The 23,081-nt window shown below is 47.6% G+C and overlaps 1 protein-coding gene across 1 annotated transcript in view; it reads left to right on the top strand.

Annotated features, from left to right (window-relative positions):
- The window catches only part of RAPGEF3 (Rap guanine nucleotide exchange factor 3), a 1,225,478-nt gene that overhangs the window by 948,037 nt on the left and 254,360 nt on the right, over positions 1-23,081 (top strand). Inside the window, exon 21 of the mRNA XM_069231039.1 lies at positions 21,513-21,694. Coding sequence (XP_069087140.1) covers positions 21,513-21,694 — 182 coding nt within the window. The remainder of the gene's footprint in view (positions 1-21,512; positions 21,695-23,081) is intronic.

The raw sequence follows: 23,081 nt of genomic DNA, 5'->3' as shown, positions 1-23,081 counted from the left end.
GAAGAAGATAACAACCAATAGTGAATAAAGGACCATGGCCATAGCCTGTGGTGATCCGTGAGTATAAACAGTGGTTGTGGGTAAGAGGACTTAGAATTAATGTTTAAGGTGTGGACAAAGGGTTCATGGGTAATCTGGTGGTAAAACTGCAAATTGATTTTCAGTTAGTGTTTTGCCGTAGTAGATGCTCAGCTCTGCTAGGTGTAACCCTCTTACAAAGAAGTGAAGATATCTTTTACATCTATTTTAGATTTCAGTTTAATAATGTTCAAAGAGTAGAGTCTTCATATTAGTCTAACTTGAAATTGTATTCTACTAATGAAAAAAACTAATAATTACATGTTTTTAATGATTCCACCTTAAATAGATGTCACATGCCATGCTCTGCATTAGGGGCCTCAATCTTCTTTAAGGCATTTAGCAAATCTGGTCTGATGCATTCTCTCCGTTAGCCCGTTATATCAACTGGTGTTATGTGAGCTGCCACTATCAGTTTTATTACTGATCAGTCAGCATAGATTTATGCATCCTCGTACATCATATGTATGATCATATGTGTGAACAAAGAACATACCACTTAAGTCATAAGAAGCAGGAGCTGGATCAGGTGGTGAAAAATGATGAGAGCCCGTTGTGACAAGTTCATCCTTTATTTAACAGTTCTGTTGGCAGTGACATTCTGTAGAGACTCACCACTAAGAAGTAAGTAAGAATGTTTAATAAGACTACATCGCACTGAGCTTTCACAGGACCGCCCTATCTCCTTCTCTGTCTCATATCGGTGTCCGCTCTTTGAACTGTAACATTCCATGCATTGCATCATTAACATTCCATGAAATGCATAATCACAGGATAATACATGCATTATTTACTTAACAAACACAAACATAAACAGAAACTCTTACTAAAACTAAGTTACTAACGCGTTATGTTATAAAAAAAAAAAAAACAAGCCTAATACAAATAGAAATAAGAATGAACAGAAAACATACAAAAATTACATAAATGAAAACTAATGGGTCTGTTAAATATTACATCAACTATCTGGACCTGTAAACTTGTAAACAAACATCTAGGTCTGTATTAGAAGGGTGTAACATTAGTATCTCTGGAAACTATATTTCCAAATTTGAGACTACAAAAGCAAACTCATCTAACCTTGTATGGCAAATGTCTCACACAAATACTCAGGAAAAATGTGTACGAAGTCCAGTGCAGACAAAAGCAAAATTTTGATAAACGGAAATATGTTTGTTAGGTGAAGTTTGAGGTTGGTGCTGAAAATCAACAAAGGGGGTTCTGTACCAAAAAAAGTAGAAGAGAAGTTTGGAGAGCCTGTTTACATTGATGAAATATTTGGTGATGTGATTACAGTCAATGAGCGAAATTGGTTGTGAAAGCTGGACACAAAGATGGTGCTCCTAATGTGAGTTTTTCTTCTGATTTGAGCATGCAGAAACTAGTAATCCACTCATCTATGGCAAATGTCTCACACAAATACTAAGGAGCTGAGCGAAGAACCATAAACAAGAGAGGACAAATTGAATGTTTGAGATGTGGCATCCTGGTTATGTTAGTCACATAGCATGTATTTCACTAGAAATTCGCAGTGTTACATACATGAGAAAAAATAGGGAAAAATTCTGAGAATGTAAGATGTTGAGGAAGATATATGAAATTGTATCACAAGGGTATTGATGAATTGGATGATGAGAGTGAGGTTCATACTTGTGAAGGTAAATTGTAAGACTGAAGGTATTAGTGCTGCCTGATTCTAGTTCCGGCCCTGCCCCATTGGCCTTAGTCATCAGGATCACAGGGGCCAATTATTGAAATTATTCTTCCTCCTCAATGAACCCATTATTCACTAATATTTCCAATATTGTCTTGAACAGTCATTAAGTGGGGCATGTCATGCTTTGTGCATTACCAGAATGCACTCTATTAAATTTGACTTTTGTGGTGCCTTTTGGTGCCCTAGCCCAGAAATTCCTAACCTTTTGGCCCCCACTGAATCATTACTGGAATCCAGGATCCTCCACTGAGTCATTAATGATCAAAGTAAGTTAGTGCTTTATGATCCCAGTGTTTTGCCTGGGCTATACATCTAAATCCTACTTTATAGTGCTATGGGACTTTTTTTCTGAAATGCTCAGTGTAACATTTGCATGAATGTGAAATGGATGTTTGCCCAGATAAGCAACCCAGTGTTGAATGATCACGGCAGACTAGACCTGGCCAGTAAGCTTGTATATTGTTAAATGCTTTGTTTAGGACTGTGGCACATTTTCAGCTTGGTAGATCAGTAAGGCTGATGTAGAGGTTAATTTGTATTGCAAGTTCTAGTGAGAGTGATGTCTCCATTGAGTTAAGGTTTTACAGTGTTTTACCAGTGGTATGACAATAACGTGTACAACAATATTGTGTCAAAAATATTGTCTACAAAAATATTGATTTTACTTACTGTGTACCTAACTTACCAAGATATTGTTAAACTATTAAATAATATAATTAAAATTATTTTTAACAAGTAATGTAAATAAAATGTGTATAGATATGTATATATGTATGTATATATATATATATATATATCAGTGGTGGCCGGCAGCTTTAGGAGGGAGGGGGGCAGGTGGGAAGTACACACTCACTCATTCTTTCACACACACATGCACGCATGCACATCCATAAACAACACTCATAACATTCAAACATGCACGCATGCACCAAACATTCATTTTAAAAGATCACACACACACACACACACACTCACACACTCATTCTTTCACACATGCACGCACATCCATTAACAACACTGCTAACATTCAAACATGCATGCACCAAACATTCATTTTAAAAGATCACACACACACTTATTCTTTCACACACATGCATGCACGCATGCACATCCATTAACAACACTCATAACATTCAAACACGCATGCACCAAACATTCATTTAAAAAGATCACACACACACTTACCTTCAGCCTCGGAGGTCCCAGAAGGGCTGGGACTGCTGCCTTCCCTCATTGGCTGACCTGAGGGAAGGTAGCAGTTCCAGCCTTGTCACAGAGTGGGATGGGGTCAGTGAGGCTGCTGACCCCACCCCACTCTGTGACAAAGTGTCACTAATTAACACTCGCTCTGGGCGCTTCAGGGCTTAAACCTGAAGCACCCAGGTCGAAGTCAATAGGTGACTCTTTCCTCATCACACAGGGGAGGGCCTTGAGGCACCTTTGCTGAGCCGAGGAGGTCAGACCCATAGGAGCTGTGACCTCCTCAGCCCAGCAAAGTTCAGCTCAGGCAGCCAGGAGTCTGGGCAAATCACATATGTCTGCTCCTGGCTGCCTGCCCTGAACATGAAGAGTGTCTGTCAGGCTGACCTTTGTTAAGCCTGACAGACACTCTAAATGAGGGGCAAAGGTGGGGGGGGGCGAGGCCCCTATTCAGTGAAAAAAACAAAGGTTAGACGGACGTTATAGTTGGGTGAAAATGTCATTTAAAACATACAATTGTAAATAAACAAAACCATTGAAATTCACAAGTTATAGATACCTCAAGTAAATATAATTCATGCTATAAGGTAGCTATAAGTTGCTACCCTGCCATGTACAGTGTTGTTATCAGTGATGTCATTTGAAATATTGCAGTCAAGCTATCGATGTCATAGACCATGTCATGAATGATGTAATATGGGAGGTAATTAGCAGTGCTTTTTGAGGGTTCCAGTTATAGTTACTGCACAGCATGAGTATATATTGTTATACATATATGTGTATGTAAACTTTAAAATTATTAAACAAATAATGTTTAAACAATAGTAAATAAAATATATTAACGATAACGTACAAATAAAAATTAGCTATAGCCATATACATCACTAAATTTAAAAATGAAAATTGTCAAAATAGTTCTTATTAAAACTGTGTACTAAATATGAAATAAATGTACATAAACATATTTATAAAATATTTAACCAGTATTTACAAAATTACATTAATAATACTCACAATAACTTTAAGTAATTAAAATTAACAAACACAAATAACAATTATTTAAGGACATTAAAAAGTTCAACAAATTTTATATATCTCTAAAAATGGTGTCAAAATAAAAACACAGTACTGAGAAAATAATCAAGAGAAAGACACTTTAACATAATTCTAATGACAATTTAAAGTATTTTTAAAGAGCTACTTCAAATACATTAATACCAACATCTAAAATGAGTATGTCTTATATATACTAAATTAATTAAAATCCTATACTTAACACAGCTATATTAAAGTAAACAATATTATATACAAAGATATTGTTGAACAGCATTAGATATTGTTAGAAATGAGGTCTCTAGTTGGCAGTGGTTTGCACCCTGTCCAAGTACAGACCCTCACTCTAGTCAGGGTAAGGGAGCCACACGCTAAGATAACCCCTGCTCAGACCCTTGGAAGGTTGGCACAATCAGTCAGGCTCAATTCAGAGGCAATGTGCAAAGTATTCGTACACACAGTAAAACAGTATAAACACCACAAAAGTACTCCACACCAGTACAGAAAAATAGCAAATATTTATCTGAGTAAAACAAGACCAAAACAACAAAACTCCAACATACAGAAGCAACAATAGGAATTTTAAAAGATTAAGGCCCTCATTATGGCTTCTGCAGTCCTTTCCAAAGACCACTGTCAGCCATATTTGGAGTCGTGCAAGGACTTACGCCCACTTATGGGCTGAAGTCCGATTCCGTCGGCCTGGCCGATGGAGTTGAAGAGGCGGGTGCTTCGCCAGCACCGCCACGCCACCATGACTTCATCCGCCGTATTACGAGCCGTAACACGGCTTGGCGGAGTTTTGTTGGTGTGGTGGCGCTGGTGGTGCAAAACCACCAGGATCCATCCCATCCTGGACAACCAGCTTGCCGGAAAAGGTAAGGTGATCGTCTGAAATGAGGGGGGTGGGGAGTGTTGGGTGCAGGTGTGTGGTGTGTGCATGTATGTGTGTGAATGTGGGTGCATGTGTGCAAGTCTGCGAGTGAGCGGGGGTGCATGTATGCAAGTGTGTGGATACGGAGGTGGGAGTGTGTGAATGCGTGCGTGGAGGGTGCGGGGTGTGGATGTGTTTGTGTGTGTAAGCAATTATTTGTGGATGGGGTGAGGGTGAGTGTTTGTTGAGACGGGAGGGAGTTTGTGGGTGTATGTGTGCGTGTTTGTGTTTGTGTGAGTGAACGGGGAGAGCGGGTGAGCGTATTATGCAGTGCAGGGTGGAGGGGGGAATGTTTGTGGAGGGGGGTGTGTGTATGTCAGTGTGACAGCGGTGTGGGTGTTTGGATGGATGTTTACGGTTGGGGGTGTTTGGAAGTGAGTGGACTGGTGGGGGGTGCATGGAAGTGTGGGGACATGTGTGCATGTGTGTGCTAGCAACAGGAATGGGTGCATTACCGGCAGAGTTTTTGTGGCAGGGGGACCACCACGGAAAGCCTGGCGGGCCGCAGCCTTGTAATCCAGCCGGCAGGCTATGGCATGTCGCAGGGTTGGAGGTGCTCACCGACGGCCGCATTGGTGCGACTGCACCGGCGGACCAGGCAGCGTTGTGGAGTTTTGGTTTCTGCCAAACCCCACAACTTGTAATGCGGCAGCCTTTACTGCCGGGTCCGTGGTGGTAAGACTGCCATAGCGAGGCTGGTGGTCTGATGACCGCCAGCCTCGTAATGAGGGCCTAAATCTCAGTAAAGCACTTAGAAACACAGTAGCTTCAACTGGGGCTATCATGACGTCTCAGTGCAGTCGTTCTCACCAGTCCCACGCCACTCGCTAGGAAGTGCAGACCAGCCATGGAGTCACATGAACCCCAGGTACAGTACCTAAGGAAAACAAGGAACAAAAGATGTTGGATGGAGTCGGGGAGGTGAGGCATCATTGGAGCCTGTGCAGCATCGGCTCCTTACTGCTACTGGGGAGGTGAGGCATCAGTTTCCTACTGCTAGGCAGGGGAGGTGAGGCCTTGGTCCCTCACAGTTGCAGGGGAGGTGATGCAGCATTGGTGGCCAGGTGTTGGTTCCTTACGATCTGGCAAATTCAATGAACCAAGCAGGTCAATACAGGAGGCGTTGACTTTGCGGTGTTGCAATCACACCACAGGGCCACAGATGTTAGTGACACAGCAATCGGGACTCATGCTGTGGCAGGACTTAGGAGGTGCTGCATCAGGCTGTGGAGTCGGTCATGGTCGTTGCACTCAGTGGTAATGGTGGCTCCGGTGCAGATAGTGGCGCAAAGTCGAACAGTGGCGCCAGTTCCGAAGTCGCTCTGGAGTCAAGGTGGTTGGTTTCTTCTTGTTTACACAAAAACTCATTCACAAGGGCCTGATGACTGGATTTGGTACCACTTGGCAGGTCAGAACTCTCAGCAAGAAAGCCTAGGTGCTGGCAGATGAAGTCTTTCATGTCCCTGAAACTTCTAACAGGAGGCAAGCTTAGTCCAAGCCCATGGACAACCTTTGGAAGCAGGATGTAGAAAGCAAGTCCAGTCCTTTCACTCCCGGGACAGAAGCAGCAAGCAGCAGGCTGGCACAACAAAGCAACAGGCAGAGTGGCAGTTCCTCTTACAGCATCCAGCTCTTCTTCGTGGCAGAATGTCCACAGTCAAGAAGTGTTCTAATGTGGTCTCAGAGGCCCAATCTTTATACTATTTTCTGCCTTTGTAGGCAAACTTCAAAGGAAAATCCTTGTAGTACACAAGCCCCTGCCTTTCCTGCCCTGGCACCAGGCACACTTCAGAGGGTTGGAGACTGCTTTGTGTAATGACAGGCATAGCCCTATTCTGGTGCAATGTGTCAGCTCCTCCCACCACTCTAGCCCAGGAAGACTCATCAGGATACGCAGGGCATGTCTCAGCTCCCTTTGTGTGACTGTCTAGAGTGAATTCACAAACACCCAGACTGTCATCCTGATCCAGCCGTGTATTCCACAGCCAGGCAAAGGCATATAATTGTTATGCAAGAAAATGCCCACTTTCTAAAAGTGGCATTTTCAAACTTACAGTTTAAAAAATAACTTAATCAAAATATGTATTTTTAAGTTGTGAGCTCAGAGCTCCCAAACTCATATCTCTATCTGCTCCTAATGGGAAATTACACTTAAAATATATTTCAAGGCAATCCCCATGTTACCCTATAGGAGAGAGATGCCTTGCAAGACATTGTCCTACCTTTTAAATACACTGCGCCCTGCCTGTGGGGCTGCCTTGGGCTTACCTTGTGGGTGACTTACTTGTAGTAAAAGGGAAGGCTGGGGCCTGGCAAGTGGGTGCATTTGCCAGGTCAAACTGCCAGTTAAAACTGCACACACAGACACTGCAGTGGCTGGTCTGAGATATCTAGAGGGCTACTCATGTGGGTCGTACAATCAGTGCTGCAGGCCCAAAGTAGCATTTGATTTACAGGCCCTGGGCACTCATGGTGCACTATACTGAGGACTTACTGGTAAATCGAGTATGCCAATCATGGATAAACCAATCATCAATACAATTTAGACAGGGAGCACTTGCACTTTAGCACTAGACAGCAGTGGTAAAGTATCCAGAGTCATAAAGCCATAAAAAATGAAATTCCGCACAAGATCAAGAACAGGAGGTCAGAATCCAAAAAGACAGTCTAAACCATGCCAAGAGCTGACAGGTCTAACACGTCTCCCCCCCCCCCGCCCAAGAGAACTGCCCAACCTCTGATCTCTGAGGTGGAGGAACATGGATAGACCATCAGCTTTGGAGTGTTCTGCGCCAGGGCGGTGTTCTACCATAAAGTCCTTTCTCTGTAGGGGGATAGGATGTTTAGGATTCTCACCTCTCATCTGCATTTATCAGTTGAGGTGCCTGTGGTTTGTCTGAACCCGGAAGTGAGTCCCTAACAAGTAGGGTCTTGGCTGCTTCAGTGCCCAGACCACACAAAGTTTACCTTTGTGTTGCGCTCCACCTCCGTTCCAGGGAAAGTAACCTCCTATGAATGAAAGGTACAGGTTGATCTAGGCCCTCTTTGTTTATCTGTAAGAGCACAGCTCCCACACCATGCTCTGATACATCTCTCTGTACCACAGATTCTTTGGAGAAGTCAGGAGGCTTGAGCACGGGTGCTGTGTACTTGGCCTCCTTCAAGGTGTTAAAACTGGTGTCTAGTTCATGTGACGGGCTGTTTCCTGGTAGTCAGCTGCGTCAAGGGGACAACAATGGTGCCATACCCCTTGATGAATCTCCTGTAGTACCCAGTGCGATCTAAAAAGGTTCTCACCTCTGTCAGGGTCTTGGTGTCAATCTTGACTTGAAGGGCCGCCACATGGCCGCTCCCTACCTGGTGTCCCAAGTACACCACAGACTCCTGCCCTATCTGGCACTTACTGGCCTTGATAGTGAGGGCAGTACTCTGCAAAGCCCGCAACACTTCCTGGAGGTGGTGTAAGTGGTCCTCTCAGCTAGACCTGAAGACCGCAATGTCATCCAGGTAGGCGGCACTAAAGTTCTCCAACCCAGCCAGGACCGGGTTGATCAGCCTCTGGAATGTTGCAGGGGTGTTCTTCAACCCAAAAGCACTAACATGGAACTGGTAATGCCCCTCTCGCATTGAGAACGCTGACCTCTCCTTGACCACTTTGGTGAAGGCAATCTGCCAGTACCTAGACGTTAGATCAAACATGCTGAGGAACTTTGCAGTTCCCAACCGGTCGATGAGGTAATCAGCTCAGGGAATGGGGTGCACGTCAGTCTTGGTGACGGCATTAAGCCCCCGGTAGTCAACACAGGACCACAGTTCAGGTGTGACACCAGGTGGAGCAGCCTTGGAGACCAGAACCACTGAGCTGGACCAAGGACTGTTGGAGTGCTCAATTACCCCTAACTCCAGCATCTTAGAGACTTCCTCTTTGATGCTGTTCATCACTCTATCAGTCACCCGGTAAGACTTGAGCTTAACAGGTAGGCTGTCCCCAATGTCAATGTCATGAGTACACCATCCACTGACCCATCCTGCTGTTTGGAAGACAGGAGGTCAGAGGTTTACTTTCCTCTTCCACCCCATCATCCGTGACCAAGAGCATGGTCCACTCGGACCTCTTGGAGTGCGGCTTGAGGCGGTTAATGTGCAACACACTCAAAAGCTTCCTAGAAGTCTGCATGTCCACAAGGTAGGTGACATTGCTCTTAAACTCCTTCACCTGAAAAAGGCCCAGACTAATGGCTTTCAAGAGCACAGGGCTCTAGTGGGCCATCACCCACACCTCCTGGCCAGGCTGAAACTCAACCAGAGTGGTATTCTGGTCATACCATTGTTTCAAATCTTCCTGGCTAGCTTCCAGATTCTACTGTGCGAGCTTGTTTAAGCGGCTGTCTGATTCCTGAAGACAGCATGTAACTGAATACATACTGGGATGGCTCATTGGGAGCTTGCTCCAATCCTTCTTTCACCAAACGGAGAGGCCATCTCACAGGGTGCCCGTATAGAAGTTCACAAGGGCTGAAGCCAACCCCCTTCTGTGGTTCCTCCCTGTAGGCAAACAGCAGGCATGGTAACAGGATGTCCCACCTACACCTCATGGGTTTTGAGAGACCCGTAATCTTGCCCTTCAGGGTACCATTGAAACTTTCAACCAACACTTTGCCTAAGGGGTGGTAAGGCGTGGTGATCTTGTTGGTTTCACCACATGCCTTCCATGTGGCCTTCATGTACGATGACATGAAATTGATACCCCGGTCAGATATCAGCTGCTTGGGGAAACTCACACAGGTAAAGATCCCCATAAGTGCCATGGTCACGGTGGGCACAGTCACTGTCCTGAGAGGGATATCTTCTGGATACCAGGTGCCATGGTCCACCAGGACCAGGATAAACCTGTTGTTTATGGCTCTCTTGGGATCCAGAGTGTTGGACCTGGCTTTTTGACAGGGACATCCCCAAACTTTTTGCCTCCTTCCTCCTATTTTTTTCTGACCTGTTGTTGTTGGCTTTTGACCTCTGAGCACTTTACCACTGCTAACCAGTGCTAAAGTGCATATGCTCTCTGTGTAAATTGTACTATTGATTGGTTTATCCATGATTGACTATTTAATTTACCTGTAAGTCCCTAGTAGAGTGCACTACATGTGCCTAGGGCCTGTAGATTAAATGCTACTAGTGGGCCTACAGCACTGGTTGTGCCACCCACCTCAGTAGCCCCTTAACCTTGTCTCAGGCCTGCCATTGCAAGGCCTGTGTGTGCAGTTTCACTGCCACTTCGACTTGGCATTTAAAAGTACTTGCCAAGCCTAGAACTCCCCTTTTTCTACATATAAGTCATCCCTAATGTGTGCCCTAGGTAACCCCTAGAGCAGGGTGCTGTGTAGGTAAAAGGCAGGACATGTACCTGTGTAGTTATATGTCCTGGTAGTGTAAAACTCCTAAATTCGTTTTTACACTACTGTGAGGCCTGCTCCCTTCATAGGCTAACATTGGGGCTGCCCTCATACACTGTTGAAGTGGCAGCTGCTGATCTGAAAGGAGCAGGAAGGTCATATTTAGTATGGCCAGAATGGTAATATAAAGTCCTGCTGACTGGTGAAGTCGGATTTAATATTACTATTCTAGAAATGCCACTTTTAGAAAGTGAGCATTTCTTTGCACTAAAAACTTGTTGTGCCCTTCAATCCACGTCTGGCTAGGTTTAGTTGACAGCTCCTTGTGCATTCACTCAGACACACCCCAAACACAGGGTACTCAGCCTCACTTGCATACATCTGCATTTTGAATGGGTCTTCCTGGGCTGGGAGGGTGGAGGGCCTGCCCTCACACAAAGGACTGCCACACCCCCTACTGGGACTCTGGCAGACAGGATTGAGCTGAAAGGGAACTTGGTGCATTTCTTAGAGACTCTTTGAAATCACCCCCACTTCAAAGGCACAACTTAGTATAAAACAGGGCCTCTGCCCTACCTCATCAGACACTTGCTGGAGAAGAAACCTGAACCAGAAACTACATCCTGCCAAGAAGAACTGCCTGGCTGCTCAAAGGACTCACCTGTCTGCTTTCTCCAAAGGACTGCTGCCTTGCTGTTGCCCTGCTGCCTTGCTGAACTCTTGTCTGGCTGTGAAAGTGCTCTCCAAGGGCTTGGATAGAGCTTGCCTCCTGTTCCTTGAAGTCTCAGGACCAAAAAGACTTCTTCCTTTCACGTGGACGCTCCGTGCGCCGAAAATTTCGACGCACAGCTTGTTTCGCGGCGAGAAAAACGCCGCACACCGACGCTGATCAACGCGACGCCCTCGGGACGATCGAGACTTTGACGCACAACCTCGCAAGGACAAAGCCGCCCGACTTCCAAGGAGAAATCGACGCGACGCCTACCGTGAGTGCGAAACTTTGACGCACGGCCTCGCAAGGACAACGCCGCCCGACTTCCAAGGAGAAATCGACGCGACGCCTGCCGTGAGACCAAAATTTCGACGCACGGCCTCGCAAGGACAACGCCGCCCGACTTCCAAGGAGAAATCGACGCGACGCCTACCGTGAGATCGAAACTTCGACGCGCAGCCCCGCAGAACGACGCGCAGCCGGAAAATAAGCAGGAGAATCCACGCACAGACCCGGGACATCTGGTAATCCTCGCGATCCACAAAAAGAGACTGTCTGCGCGCCGGAAAACGACGCCCGACTTCCCCGCGTGGAAAAGAACGACGCAAGTCTGTGTGTGCTGAGCGGAAAACGACGCACACACCCCTTTTTCCACGCATCTCTTCTCCTGTGGCCCTCTGAGGAGATTTCCCACCAGAAACCAGGTACTCTGTGCTTGAAAGACACTTTATTGCTTTTTAAAGACTTAAAGACTCTTAATATCACTTTTCAGTGATATCTTTACAAATTCGTATTGCAACTTTGATCGTTTTGACCTACAATTATCCAGATAAATATGCTATATTTTTCTAAACACTGTGTGGTGTATTTTTGTGGTGTTATACTATGGTGTTGTATGATTTATTGCACAAATGCTTTACACATTGCCTTCTAAGTTAAGCCTGACTGCTCGTGCCAAGCTACAGGAGGGTGAGCACAGGCTGATTTTGGATTGTGTGTGACTTACCCTGAGTAGAGTGAGGGTTCTTGCTTGGACAGAGGGCAACCTAACTGCCAACCAAAAACCCCATTTCTAACATTGGTGATCAGCGGTGAGGATAGGACTTGTGTTTGTGCAGTGACATACAGTAGCTAAGTATTTCACTACCTACCCACAGTGGAAGGTCAACTTGATTTTTCATCTTTTTTTTGGCTCTTGGTTCTCTGATGTCCTCCTGGATATACTATTGATATTTTGGACTTTGGATTTTGGTTTTTGCTGATAAGATCTTATCAAAATGGGATTGCTTACCTACTCATTCTTTGTTCGTACTGACCACCTCACTAAGGCTGACCTAAGGAAGCTTTGCAGACAATGGGGCCTTCCTGTAGCAAGGAGATCTACTAAAGCGGAGATGCTCCATCACTACATAGTCTGGGGGGAGGAAAGATGGGCAGAGAGAGAGGCAGCAAGAAACCAAATGACTAAGTACCCCTCAGATGAGGAGGAAGACTACTCAGATGAGGAGGAAGGCTACTCAGAGTTGGACAGTGACCCAGAAATAGATGAATGGCTCCGAAGTCAAAGGCGACAGGAGCAACAATTAGAGGAGTATCTTGCAGAGGTTGAGGCAAAAAGACTTTTAGCCCTGGAAGAAGAAAAGATTGCAGCTCAAGAGCTGAGCTGTAAAGAGCTGAAACTGGAGGCCGGAAGGGCTGAGTCCAGTTCAGATGGTGGCAGCAAAAATCTTGCATCTAGTACTGCTGAAGAAGGGCACAAGCCCAGAGATGTGGTGCCCAACTTGAAGAAGGGAGTTGACACACCCCAGGCAGTTCAAGGGTATGAGGTAGTTCCCGTTATGCACAGGGTCCCTGAGAAGGATTGGGGAACTGGCACAGGGAGTCATATTCCTACTGGGGGGAGGGACACTTTACTGACTCTAGCAGAGAGTGACAGAGAAAAGGGTTCCCCCCTGGTGGACGTCCTGGATATAGAGTGTAGAGACATCCCAGAAGAGTTTGGGTTGAGTGTCAGGGACAGACAGAAACTGTCTCACCAGTCTCAAGAGGGTGATGTAGAGTGCTTTTCCAAGGCTGAGTTACTAGGTGGTTGGGTGAAGGGTACTGTGGTTAATACATGTGAAGGGCAGAGTGATGTAATTGCTGGAGAGCATATGTCTGGTCCTTATTTTCCAGAGCTACGCCAACACCAGGTGGAGTGTGAGTTCTCTGACCCCAGGGAACTTACAGTGGAGGCAGACTTTTGGGTGAGTACCAGAGAGTCTGGAGAGGCATTTGGGGGTGCTCCTGAAGGGAGTGGTCTAGGTGGTTCCCGACCAAGTGAGGTGGGAGAGGATTGTAGTGTCCCAGGTAGGTCTCAGAGCCTAACCTGTACCGTAGGGCCACCTTCTGAGGGAAGCCCCGCAGTGTCCGAAGAACTTGGGGGGATGACTGTAGACAGCATCCCAACAGTTCTGGTGTCTGGCAGTACCACTCCTAGTGAGGGGGTGCAGAAGTCCAGACATAGGGTTGAGAGGGGGTGGCAGACCCCAGTGGAGGATCTTGAAAGTCAGGGGTCAGCTCTGAGAGCAGAGCCCCCCAGGAATGACCCAGGTGAGACCGTTTCTGGTTTGGGGGAAACCCAGACTCTGCCGGATGGGCAGAGGTCGGGAGACCTGCGCCAACCAGACTCTTGTGTGGCCCTTGGGGACGGCGTGTCCCTTGTGGGGGGTGAGAGTGCCCCCCAGGAAGTCCTGGCATGCCAGGCAAAGATTCAACCTCAGGGTGGTGACTCTGGGTTGGATAACCGGGTTCAGAGGTTAAACTTTGACCTGGTGGGGGGTAGATGTGCCCCCCAGAAAGTCCTGGAATGCCAGGCAATGGCTCAACCTCAGGGTGGTGACTCTGGGTTGGCTTACCAGGTGAAGAGGTCAAACTCTGACCTGGTGGGGGGTAGGTGTGCCCCCCAGAAAGTCCTGGCGTGCCAGGCAGTTGTCCAACCTCAGGGTGTCGACTCTGGGTTGGATGGCCAGGTTCAGAGGTTAAACTCTGACCTGGTGGGAGGTAGGTGTGCCTCCCAGAAAGTCCTGGTCTACCAGGCAATGGTTCAACCTCAGGGTGGTGACCCTGGGTTGGAGAACCAGGCTCAGAGGTTAAACTCTGACCTGGTGGGAGGTAGGTGTGCCTCCCTGAAAGTCCTGGCCTGCCAGGCAATGGTTCAACCTCAGGGTGGTGACTCTGGGTTGGATATCCAGGTTCAGAGGTTAACCTCTGACCTGGTGGGGGGTAGGTGTGCCCCCCAGAAAGCCCTGGTGTACCAGGCAGTTGTCCAACCTCAGGATGGTGACCCTAGGTTGGAGAACCAGGTTCAGAGGTTAAACTCTGACCTGGTGGAGGGTCAGTGGGCCCTCCAGGAAGTCCTGGCGTGCCAGGCGATTGTTCTACTTCAGGGTGGTAACTCTGAGTTGAATGGCCCAGTTCAGAGGTTAAACTCTGACCTGGTGGAGGGTCAGTGTGCCCTCCAGAAAGGCCTGGCGTGCCAGGCAATTGTTCAACCTCAGAGTGCTGACTCTGGGTTGGATACCCAGGTTCAGAGGTTAAACTCTGACCTGGTGGGAGGTAGGTGTGCCTCCCAAGAAGCCCTGCTGTGCCAGGCAATTGTCCAACCTCAGGGTGCTGACTCTGGGTTGGATACCCAGGTTCAGAGGTTAAACTCTGACCTGGTGGGAGGTAGGTGTGCCTCCCAAGAAGCCCTGCTGTGCCAGGCAATTGTCCAACCTCAGGGTGTTGACTCTGGGTTGGATGACCAGGTTCAGAGGTTAAACTCTGACCTGGTGGGGGGTAGGTGTGCCCCCCAGAAAGTCCTGGCGTGCCAGGCAATTGCCCAACCTCAGGGTGGTGACCCTGGGTTGGGGAACCAGGCTCAGAGGTTAAACTCTGACCTGGTGGGAGGTAGGTGTGCCTCCCAGAAAGTCCTGGTGCGCCAGGCAATTGTTCAACTTCAGGGTGGTGACTCTGAGTTGAATGGTCAGGTGCAGAGGTTAAACTCTGACCTGGTGGAGGGTCAGTGTGCCCTCCAGGAAGTCCTGGTGTGCCAGGCAATTGTTCAACTTCAGGGTGGTGACTCTGAGTTGAATGGTCAGGTGCAGAGGTTAAACTCTGACCTGGTGGAGGGTCAGTGTGCCCTCCAGGAAGTCCTGGCGTGCCAGGCAATTGTTCAACTTCAGGGTGGTGACTCTGAGTTGAATGGGCAGGTGCAGAGGTTAAACTCTGACCTGGTGGGGGGTAGGTGTGCCTCCCAGGAAGTCCTGGTTTGCCAGGCGGTGATCCAGTCTGAGGGTACAGACCCTGGGCTGGAAGACCAGGTTCAGGGTGTCCCCCCGGACCTGGAGGGAGGGGCTACTGATAACAGTGCCCCTACCATGTTGTCTTCTGAGGAGGCCACTCCTAGTTGGAGGGTGCTGGACCCCAGAAGGGAGGGCAGGGGGAGGGAAGCCTCACCCCGGGCCCTAGTCCAACCTGAAGGTATAGACCCCAGGTTGGAGGGCCAGTGGCAGGTTAACAGCCCTGCACTGGTGGAGGAATGGTACAGGGCGACTTCTGTAAGCCCCCTGGCCATGTTGGACTCTGGGGGTACCGCTCCAAGAGGGAGGGTACAAAGCCCCAGAGGGGAGGACCAGGTTCAGGCTGTCATCCCTGACCTGGTGGAAGGGAGAGTGGTTAAAGGGTGCCCAGCACCTGGGGCTACCGCCCCCCACTCTCCACAGCCACAGTGGTTGGAGAGCTTTGAGAGGCCTGGGGCCTGGCTCTCATCCCTGGCAGCTGTCAGTAATCACTGTGGCTTGCTGTCCGGGTGGACAGAGTTATCCCTGGGGAGGGGACAAGTATCCCACCCCGGGGATAGAATGGGCAACACCACTGTGTTGGTCCTGGTGGTACTATCCTGCTCCTGGGATACATCTGTGAGCAATGTAAGGTTAGGTGCTGCACAGATGGGATCCGCAGGAAAGGAGAAAGGTTCCCCATGGATGGGCTTAGTGGGCCCTGAGAGTATGGACAGAGGGATCCAATTGGAGTCAGGAAGGCGAAGAACTGGAGCATGCCCCTGCTGTTGTGGGCCTGGGTCCTTGTTCTGTCGCCTCAAACAGGGAAGTACATCAGGCTAGTGATTGTTCTCCCCTGGCTTTAGGCTGGTGGGGGGTCATGTTGGACCTGGCTTTTTGACAGGGACATCCCCAAACTTTTTGCCTCCTTCCTCCTATTTTTTTCTGACCTGTTGTTGTTGGCTTTTGACCTCTGAGCACTTTACCACTGCTAACCAGTGCTAAAGTGCATATGCTCTCTGTGTAAATTGTACTATTGATTGGTTTATCCATGATTGACTATTTAATTTACCTGTAAGTCCCTAGTAGAGTGCACTACATGTGCCTAGGGCCTGTAGATTAAATGCTACTAGTGGGCCTACAGCACTGGTTGTGCCACCCACCTCAGTAGCCCCTTAACCTTGTCTCAGGCCTGCCATTGCAAGGCCTGTGTGTGCAGTTTCACTGCCACTTCGACTTGGCATTTAAAAGTACTTGCCAAGCCTAGAACTCCCCTTTTTCTACATATAAGTCATCCCTAATGTGTGCCCTAGGTAACCCCTAGAGCAGGGTGCTGTGTAGGTAAAAGGCAGGACATGTACCTGTGTAGTTATATGTCCTGGTAGTGTAAAACTCCTAAATTCGTTTTTACACTACTGTGAGGCCTGCTCCCTTCATAGGCTAACATTGGGGCTGCCCTCATACACTGTTGAAGTGGCAGCTGCTGATCTGAAAGGAGCAGGAAGGTCATATTTAGTATGGCCAGAATGGTAATATAAAGTCCTGCTGACTGGTGAAGTCGGATTTAATATTACTATTCTAGAAATGCCACTTTTAGAAAGTGAGCATTTCTTTGCACTAAAAACTTGTTGTGCCCTTCAATCCACGTCTGGCTAGGTTTAGTTGACAGCTCCTTGTGCATTCACTCAGACACACCCCAAACACAGGGTACTCAGCCTCACTTGCATACATCTGCATTTTGAATGGGTCTTCCTGGGCTGGGAGGGTGGAGGGCCTGCCCTCACACAAAGGACTGCCACACCCCCTACTGGGACTCTGGCAGACAGGATTGAGCTGAAAGGGAACTTGGTGCATTTCTTAGAGACTCTTTGAAATCACCCCCACTTCAAAGGCACAACTTAGTATAAAACAGGGCCTCTGCCCTACCTCATCAGACACTTGCTGGAGAAGAAACCTGAACCAGAAACTACATCCTGCCAAGAAGAACTGCCTGGCTGCTCAAAGGACTCACCTGTCTGCTTTCTCCAAAGGACTGCTGTCTTGCTGTTGCCCTGCTGCCTTGCTGAACTCTTGTCTGGCTGTGAAAGTGCTCTCCAAGGGCTTGGATAGAGCTTGCCTCCTGTTCCTTGAAGTCTCAGGACCAAAAAGACTTCTTCCTTTCACGTGGACGCTCCGTGCGCCGAAAATTTCGACGCACAGCTTGTTTCGCGGCGAGAAAAACGCCGCACACCGACGCTGATCAACGCGACGCCCTCGGGACGATCGAGACTTCGACGCACAACCTCGCAAGGACAAAGCCGCCCGACTTCCAAGGAGAAATCGACGCGACGCCTACCGTGAGTGCGAAACTTTGACGCACGGCCTCGCAAGGACAACGCCGCCCGACTTCCAAGGAGAAATCGACGCGACGCCTGCCGTGAGACCAAAATTTCAACGCACGGCCTCGCAAGGACAACGCCGCCCGACTTCCAAGGAGAAATCGACGCGACGCCTACCGTGAGATCGAAACTTCGACGCGCAGCCCCGCAGAACGACGCGCAGCCGGAAAATAAGCAGGAGAATCCACGCACAGACCCGGGACATCTGGTAATCCTCGCGATCCACAAAAAGAGACTGTCTGCGCGCCGGAAAACGACGCCCGACTTCCCCGCGTGGAAAAGAACGACGCAAGTCTGTGTGTGCTGAGCGGAAAACGACGCACACACCCCTTTTTCCACGCATCTCTTCTCCTGTGGCCCTCTGAGGAGATTTCCCACCAGAAACCAGGTACTCTGTGCTTGAAAGACACTTTATTGCTTTTTAAAGACTTAAAGACTCTTAATATCACTTTTCAGTGATATCTTTACAAATTCGTATTGCAACTTTGATCGTTTTGACCTACAATTATCCAGATAAATATGCTATATTTTTCTAAACACTGTGTGGTGTATTTTTGTGGTGTTATACTATGGTGTTGTATGATTTATTGCACAAATGCTTTACACATTGCCTTCTAAGTTAAGCCTGACTGCTCGTGCCAAGCTACCGGAGGGTGAGCACAGGCTGATTTTGGATTGTGTGTGACTTACCCTGACTAGAGTGAGGGTTCTTGCTTGGACAGAGGGCAACCTAACTGCCAACCAAAAACCCCATTTCTAACACAGAGGCCTCACAATGTCAATGCTCACCCACTTAAAAGGGGTGCTCATGACAGGAAATGGTTGAAGAGGAGCCCTGCACCTCTTCCCAGATTGGCAGGTTTGACAAGTCCTGCAGAACACATCTGAGGTCTTCCTCATTTGAGGCCAATAGAAGTGAGCGACATGCTTGTCAAAGTCCTTGTCCTGCCCCAAATGACCTGCCAGGGCACATCATTAACCAGACCGAGTGGGAAGGCCCTGAAACACTGGGTTACCACCAGCACATGGGCTGCCCAAGGTTCAGCAACCTTAGGCTCACTATACAGGAGATCATTCTCCCAGTAAATCTGATGAGATCCAGAGGCATCACCAGCTGCCTGGGCCTCGACCTGTCTCTGAAGCTCCTTCAGAGAGGGGCACATTTCTTTGGGCTGCACAATTCTCCTCCCTGGTGGGTCCTCCTCCTTACTGCTAATGGGTCAGCTCAGGCAGATCCCCCAGTTTGGATACTTCTTCCCCTGTATGTTCCAGGGCGTTCCTCTCAGGTTCAGCTTCCTCCCTGACCGTGGGAATCTCAGAAGCGGGTTTCCCACACCCATGGCCCCTCCTCCTCCTGGCAGGCACCTGGGCCACTCTTTCAGGCTCCAGGTCCTCCTGATCACTCTTTCTGGCAGCCGTGGACTTTATGGTCATGCACACCCACTCTGGCAATCCCAACATCTCCAAGAGCGTCCTGAGCTCCACTTCCTTCCTGGCAGTGTGCTCCAGGTCTTTTCCTAGCAGATATTCAATAGGCATGGATGGACTCATAGCTACCCTCAAGGAACCTGAGATCCCCCTTTTCAAAGGGAACCTGAGCCACCAGACATTGGCACTAACTGTTGTCTACTGCTACAACCTGTTGGACTACATTAGTGATTACCTGCTCCTGAGGCACCAGGTGACAGTGGACAGCTGCCATACTGGCTCCTGTGTCTCTCAGAGCCTCTACCGACCTCACATTGATGGTCACCCACTGCCTGCACTTCTTAGTGTTGTCAGGCTTGAGGGTTCTCTGGACCACCTCATCCTCTCTCAGGGAGACAAGGGTTAACTCAGTTGGCTCCCCACCACTAACTTGGGCCAACTCCTCCCCAAGCCCTACTCTCGCCGTCCCTAGTGTCTGTCCACTGGTGGGGGTGTGTATCTGCTTCGGACACTTGCCCTGAAATGCCCTTCCTGGCCACAGGTGAAACACTTCAGGTGTCCCTTCCCGACAGGCTTTCCAGAAGGCAACCAACTTTTCTTTTCAAAAGGTGGTTGGAATCCTTACCCTGGGAACTGGATGGGGCCCTTTTGGGAATGCCTTACTTTTATCTTTGTCCCCCCGCCCTCTTCTGTTGGGGACCCTCCCCAACCTTGGCTGAGTCCTCCCACATACAGCTTTTTTTGGACCCTGGTGTAGAGCCAGCGGTCCACCTCTTTGGCAAGCTTCCTGGGGTCAGTAAGCTTGCTGTCAATCAAGTGCTTGTGCAGCTCTGAAAAACAATGACTTGAAAAGTACTCCCATGCAAGCAAATTGTACAGCCCCTGATACTTTGTTACGTTGCTGCCCTTTACCCAACCGTCCAGTGCTCTGCAGAAAGAATCAACATATTCCACCTGAGTTTGGCACCAAAGCTTAGTAGTCTCACTAAACTTTATCCTGTAACTCTCTGGGGTGAGACCACACCTATTGATCAGGCATCCTTCATGGCCTGGTGCCTCATCTGATCCTCTGGACTTCAAAGGCCAACACGGGGTCCCTCCCCTCCACTGAGAAGTACTTCCACAGACCCGCCCCCCCAATCTCTCTCAGGGACCCTGTGCATTTTCAATGCCAGCTCATAACCCCTGAATCACTGCTGTATGTCATTGCCCAACAAAATCCTTCACTGCATCCTTGGGTATGTGTACCTTCCCCTCAGACCGCACTGGAAAATTGCTGCAACCATGTGCGCTGGACCTGCTCCTTAGATCCAGCTCATTTTCTTCCCCTCTCTGGTGATTTTCTTTTTCTCTGCCTCTCTTTTGAACCTGCAAACAAACACAAATGATGGATGGAATGCAGAACCAATCAAACATTCACCCCCAGTCACAGATCTAGGTATAATGCATTGTTTCTTTTGCTCACTATTTCACCCCAGTTTTAACCCAGCCATATGCAAATCAGTCTTGACCCTGATCCCCATGGGAACAGTCCAGCCCGAACTCCCAGGCCAGGTCCTCCCTGAACTGGAAACAAGTATCCTAGGACCGGTTTCAGGGTAGCACCTTTAATCAGCCAGACTAGCTTGAATCAAGTGGCATAGTGAGCCTGGGATCCACATCTAGGCATACCTGGCGCACTTAGGGCGACAAAAGCAAACAAACAAAAATGATGAAAGGAATGCAGAACCAATCAAGCACTCACCCCCAGTGACAGATCTGGGGATAATCCATCAATTATTTTGCTAACTATGTGGACCCCTGCCAACCTGGTTTCTTTTCCAAGAGAAATATAAAATCATAACTTGTTTTAAAAGGAAGAACGGTTTTGTTGAAGTTCTAATAAAGGTCATTACTGACAGAATAAACCTTACCTATGAGGAGGGTTTTATTTCATTACTTGCTGTGGTATTTGAAGGCTATACTTCCCCCGCAAGGACCATTTGTTTGATTATAGCTCTCCTTACCCAGGTCCGAGGCTTATGGGGTTGGCCCTTTTGGATTTCAGAGTAAAATCAATTGAGGTATTCGTGTATCCAAAAAATAAAAAAATAAAAAAACATGATCGGAAAGCTTACTTTTATGAAGGGCATCAATCCTCTGTGTAATTTTTCATTGATAATATTTGTAACATTTTTTTTCACAAATGCTCAACACTTAAAGTTTCTAAATGATTTGTTTGACGTTTATAAACCAACCTTTCAGCTGACCTTTTACACTAACTCCTCATCTATGACCAGATAGCTGATGGACGGTATTTCTTTTTCAACATCTCTTTCAAGGTGGAGCTGATTCATTACATCTTCGGGCAGCAGAAGTTCAAAAATTCAACAACTGCGAATCTGGAGCGGTTTATTCGGCGGTTCAATGAGGTTCAGTACTGGGTCGCTACTGAGATTTGCCTGTGTCACGAGATAGGGAAGAGAGCGCAACTGCTGAAAAAATTCATCAAACTTGCGGCTCAGTATGTAAAAATACATTTTATGAACCAAACATTAACATAAACTATAGGCTAAATCCAACGAATAATATCTGTTATATTAATGTTTCACTAAATGTAGCCAACATGTGCTTGTAAGGTTATGCTAGTGCCTGATCACCTGCATATCAGAGGCACTGAAGACACCGTGGATTATACGCATTGTGCATCGTTTCTGCTTCTTGGTTCACAGATCATTCATTTTAGAGCATTGTAAATGTTGGTGATGGTCCCTTATTGTATTCATTTTTAAAATAACGTTTTTAGTAACCAGTACTTCATTTGTAAAGAAAAAGGTGCCGGTGCCCAAAGCTATCCTTTAAAACTTGCGACTGCTGCAATTAAATGTGCGAGGACAGAATACTGAGGCATCGTAATCCTGAAGCCCTCTCGGGCCTCTTTAAACCATTTGCAGCCACCCCCTTCCCCTTCATCTCACTTGTGCAGCTTTCTTCCTTTGTGGCGATTTTTCGCTTTTCATTCCCTCCCTCTTTTCCATATGTCTTTACCTCGCAGTAAACGCCTGATGCAGAAAACTAAGTGACAGCCCTCAAAAATAGGTGCTGTGCCCTGCACCGGAAACCACTGGCTCAAGTTAAGAACTGATAGTACCTCTGGTCGAGGTAATGGGTGAACTAGGAGCTAGTCTATAATCTTTCCACAGGTGAGTTACAGTTTAATCTACTCTTCTTGGAGCCATTTGCAGCCGCAAATGGGGTATGACTCAGCGTCCATTGTGGGTTATGAAGCAGCTTGCTCCTGGTCTAACTCCATAACCAGGGCCGACTTTAGTGCTAGTGGTGCCCCATGCCACAATGTTCATTGACCCTCCCACCCCATGGCCTCCTTCTTCGCTGATTCCCTCACCACCGCCCTTTAACATGCCCCATAAGTGTCCATAACCGCTTTCTCTTATATGCATTTCTTTTGTTTTATAGCGCCACTCATACCAGTGTAGCATGTCTGAGTACTTTACCTCACATATTATACAGAGACAATGAATCGTGTGCAAATCAGTGTACATGTTATCCATACTGGTAGGCAGTATAGTTAAAGCGTGCTTGGTCTGTAGAAGCATAAACTCACAAATGAAAAGGTAATAGGAGGGGTGGAAGTTGCCTTTACTAAGACTGAGGGGAAAAACCATAACTCTCTAACCTATACATTGAAGTATGCATGCAGCTCTTTGATGACAGTTAATAGCTAGGGGGTCTATATTAGGATTTTAACCTATAAACTGCAAGTAACAAAAGGATCTCTCTGACAAAAGCAGTAGCCCACTAAACTAGCTACATTATTTGCACTTTGTGATCTGCGTGGTACACATGCTTTGCAGAGGGCATACTAACCCTACCTGCGCTATTTTAAATGA

The sequence above is a fragment of the Pleurodeles waltl genome, chromosome 4_2 (assembly GCF_031143425.1).
Source record: "Pleurodeles waltl isolate 20211129_DDA chromosome 4_2, aPleWal1.hap1.20221129, whole genome shotgun sequence".
Classification (NCBI taxonomy): domain Eukaryota; kingdom Metazoa; phylum Chordata; class Amphibia; order Caudata; family Salamandridae; genus Pleurodeles; species Pleurodeles waltl.
Note: the sequence above shows the minus strand (reverse complement) of the source record. Positions and strands in the feature narration are given on the sequence as shown.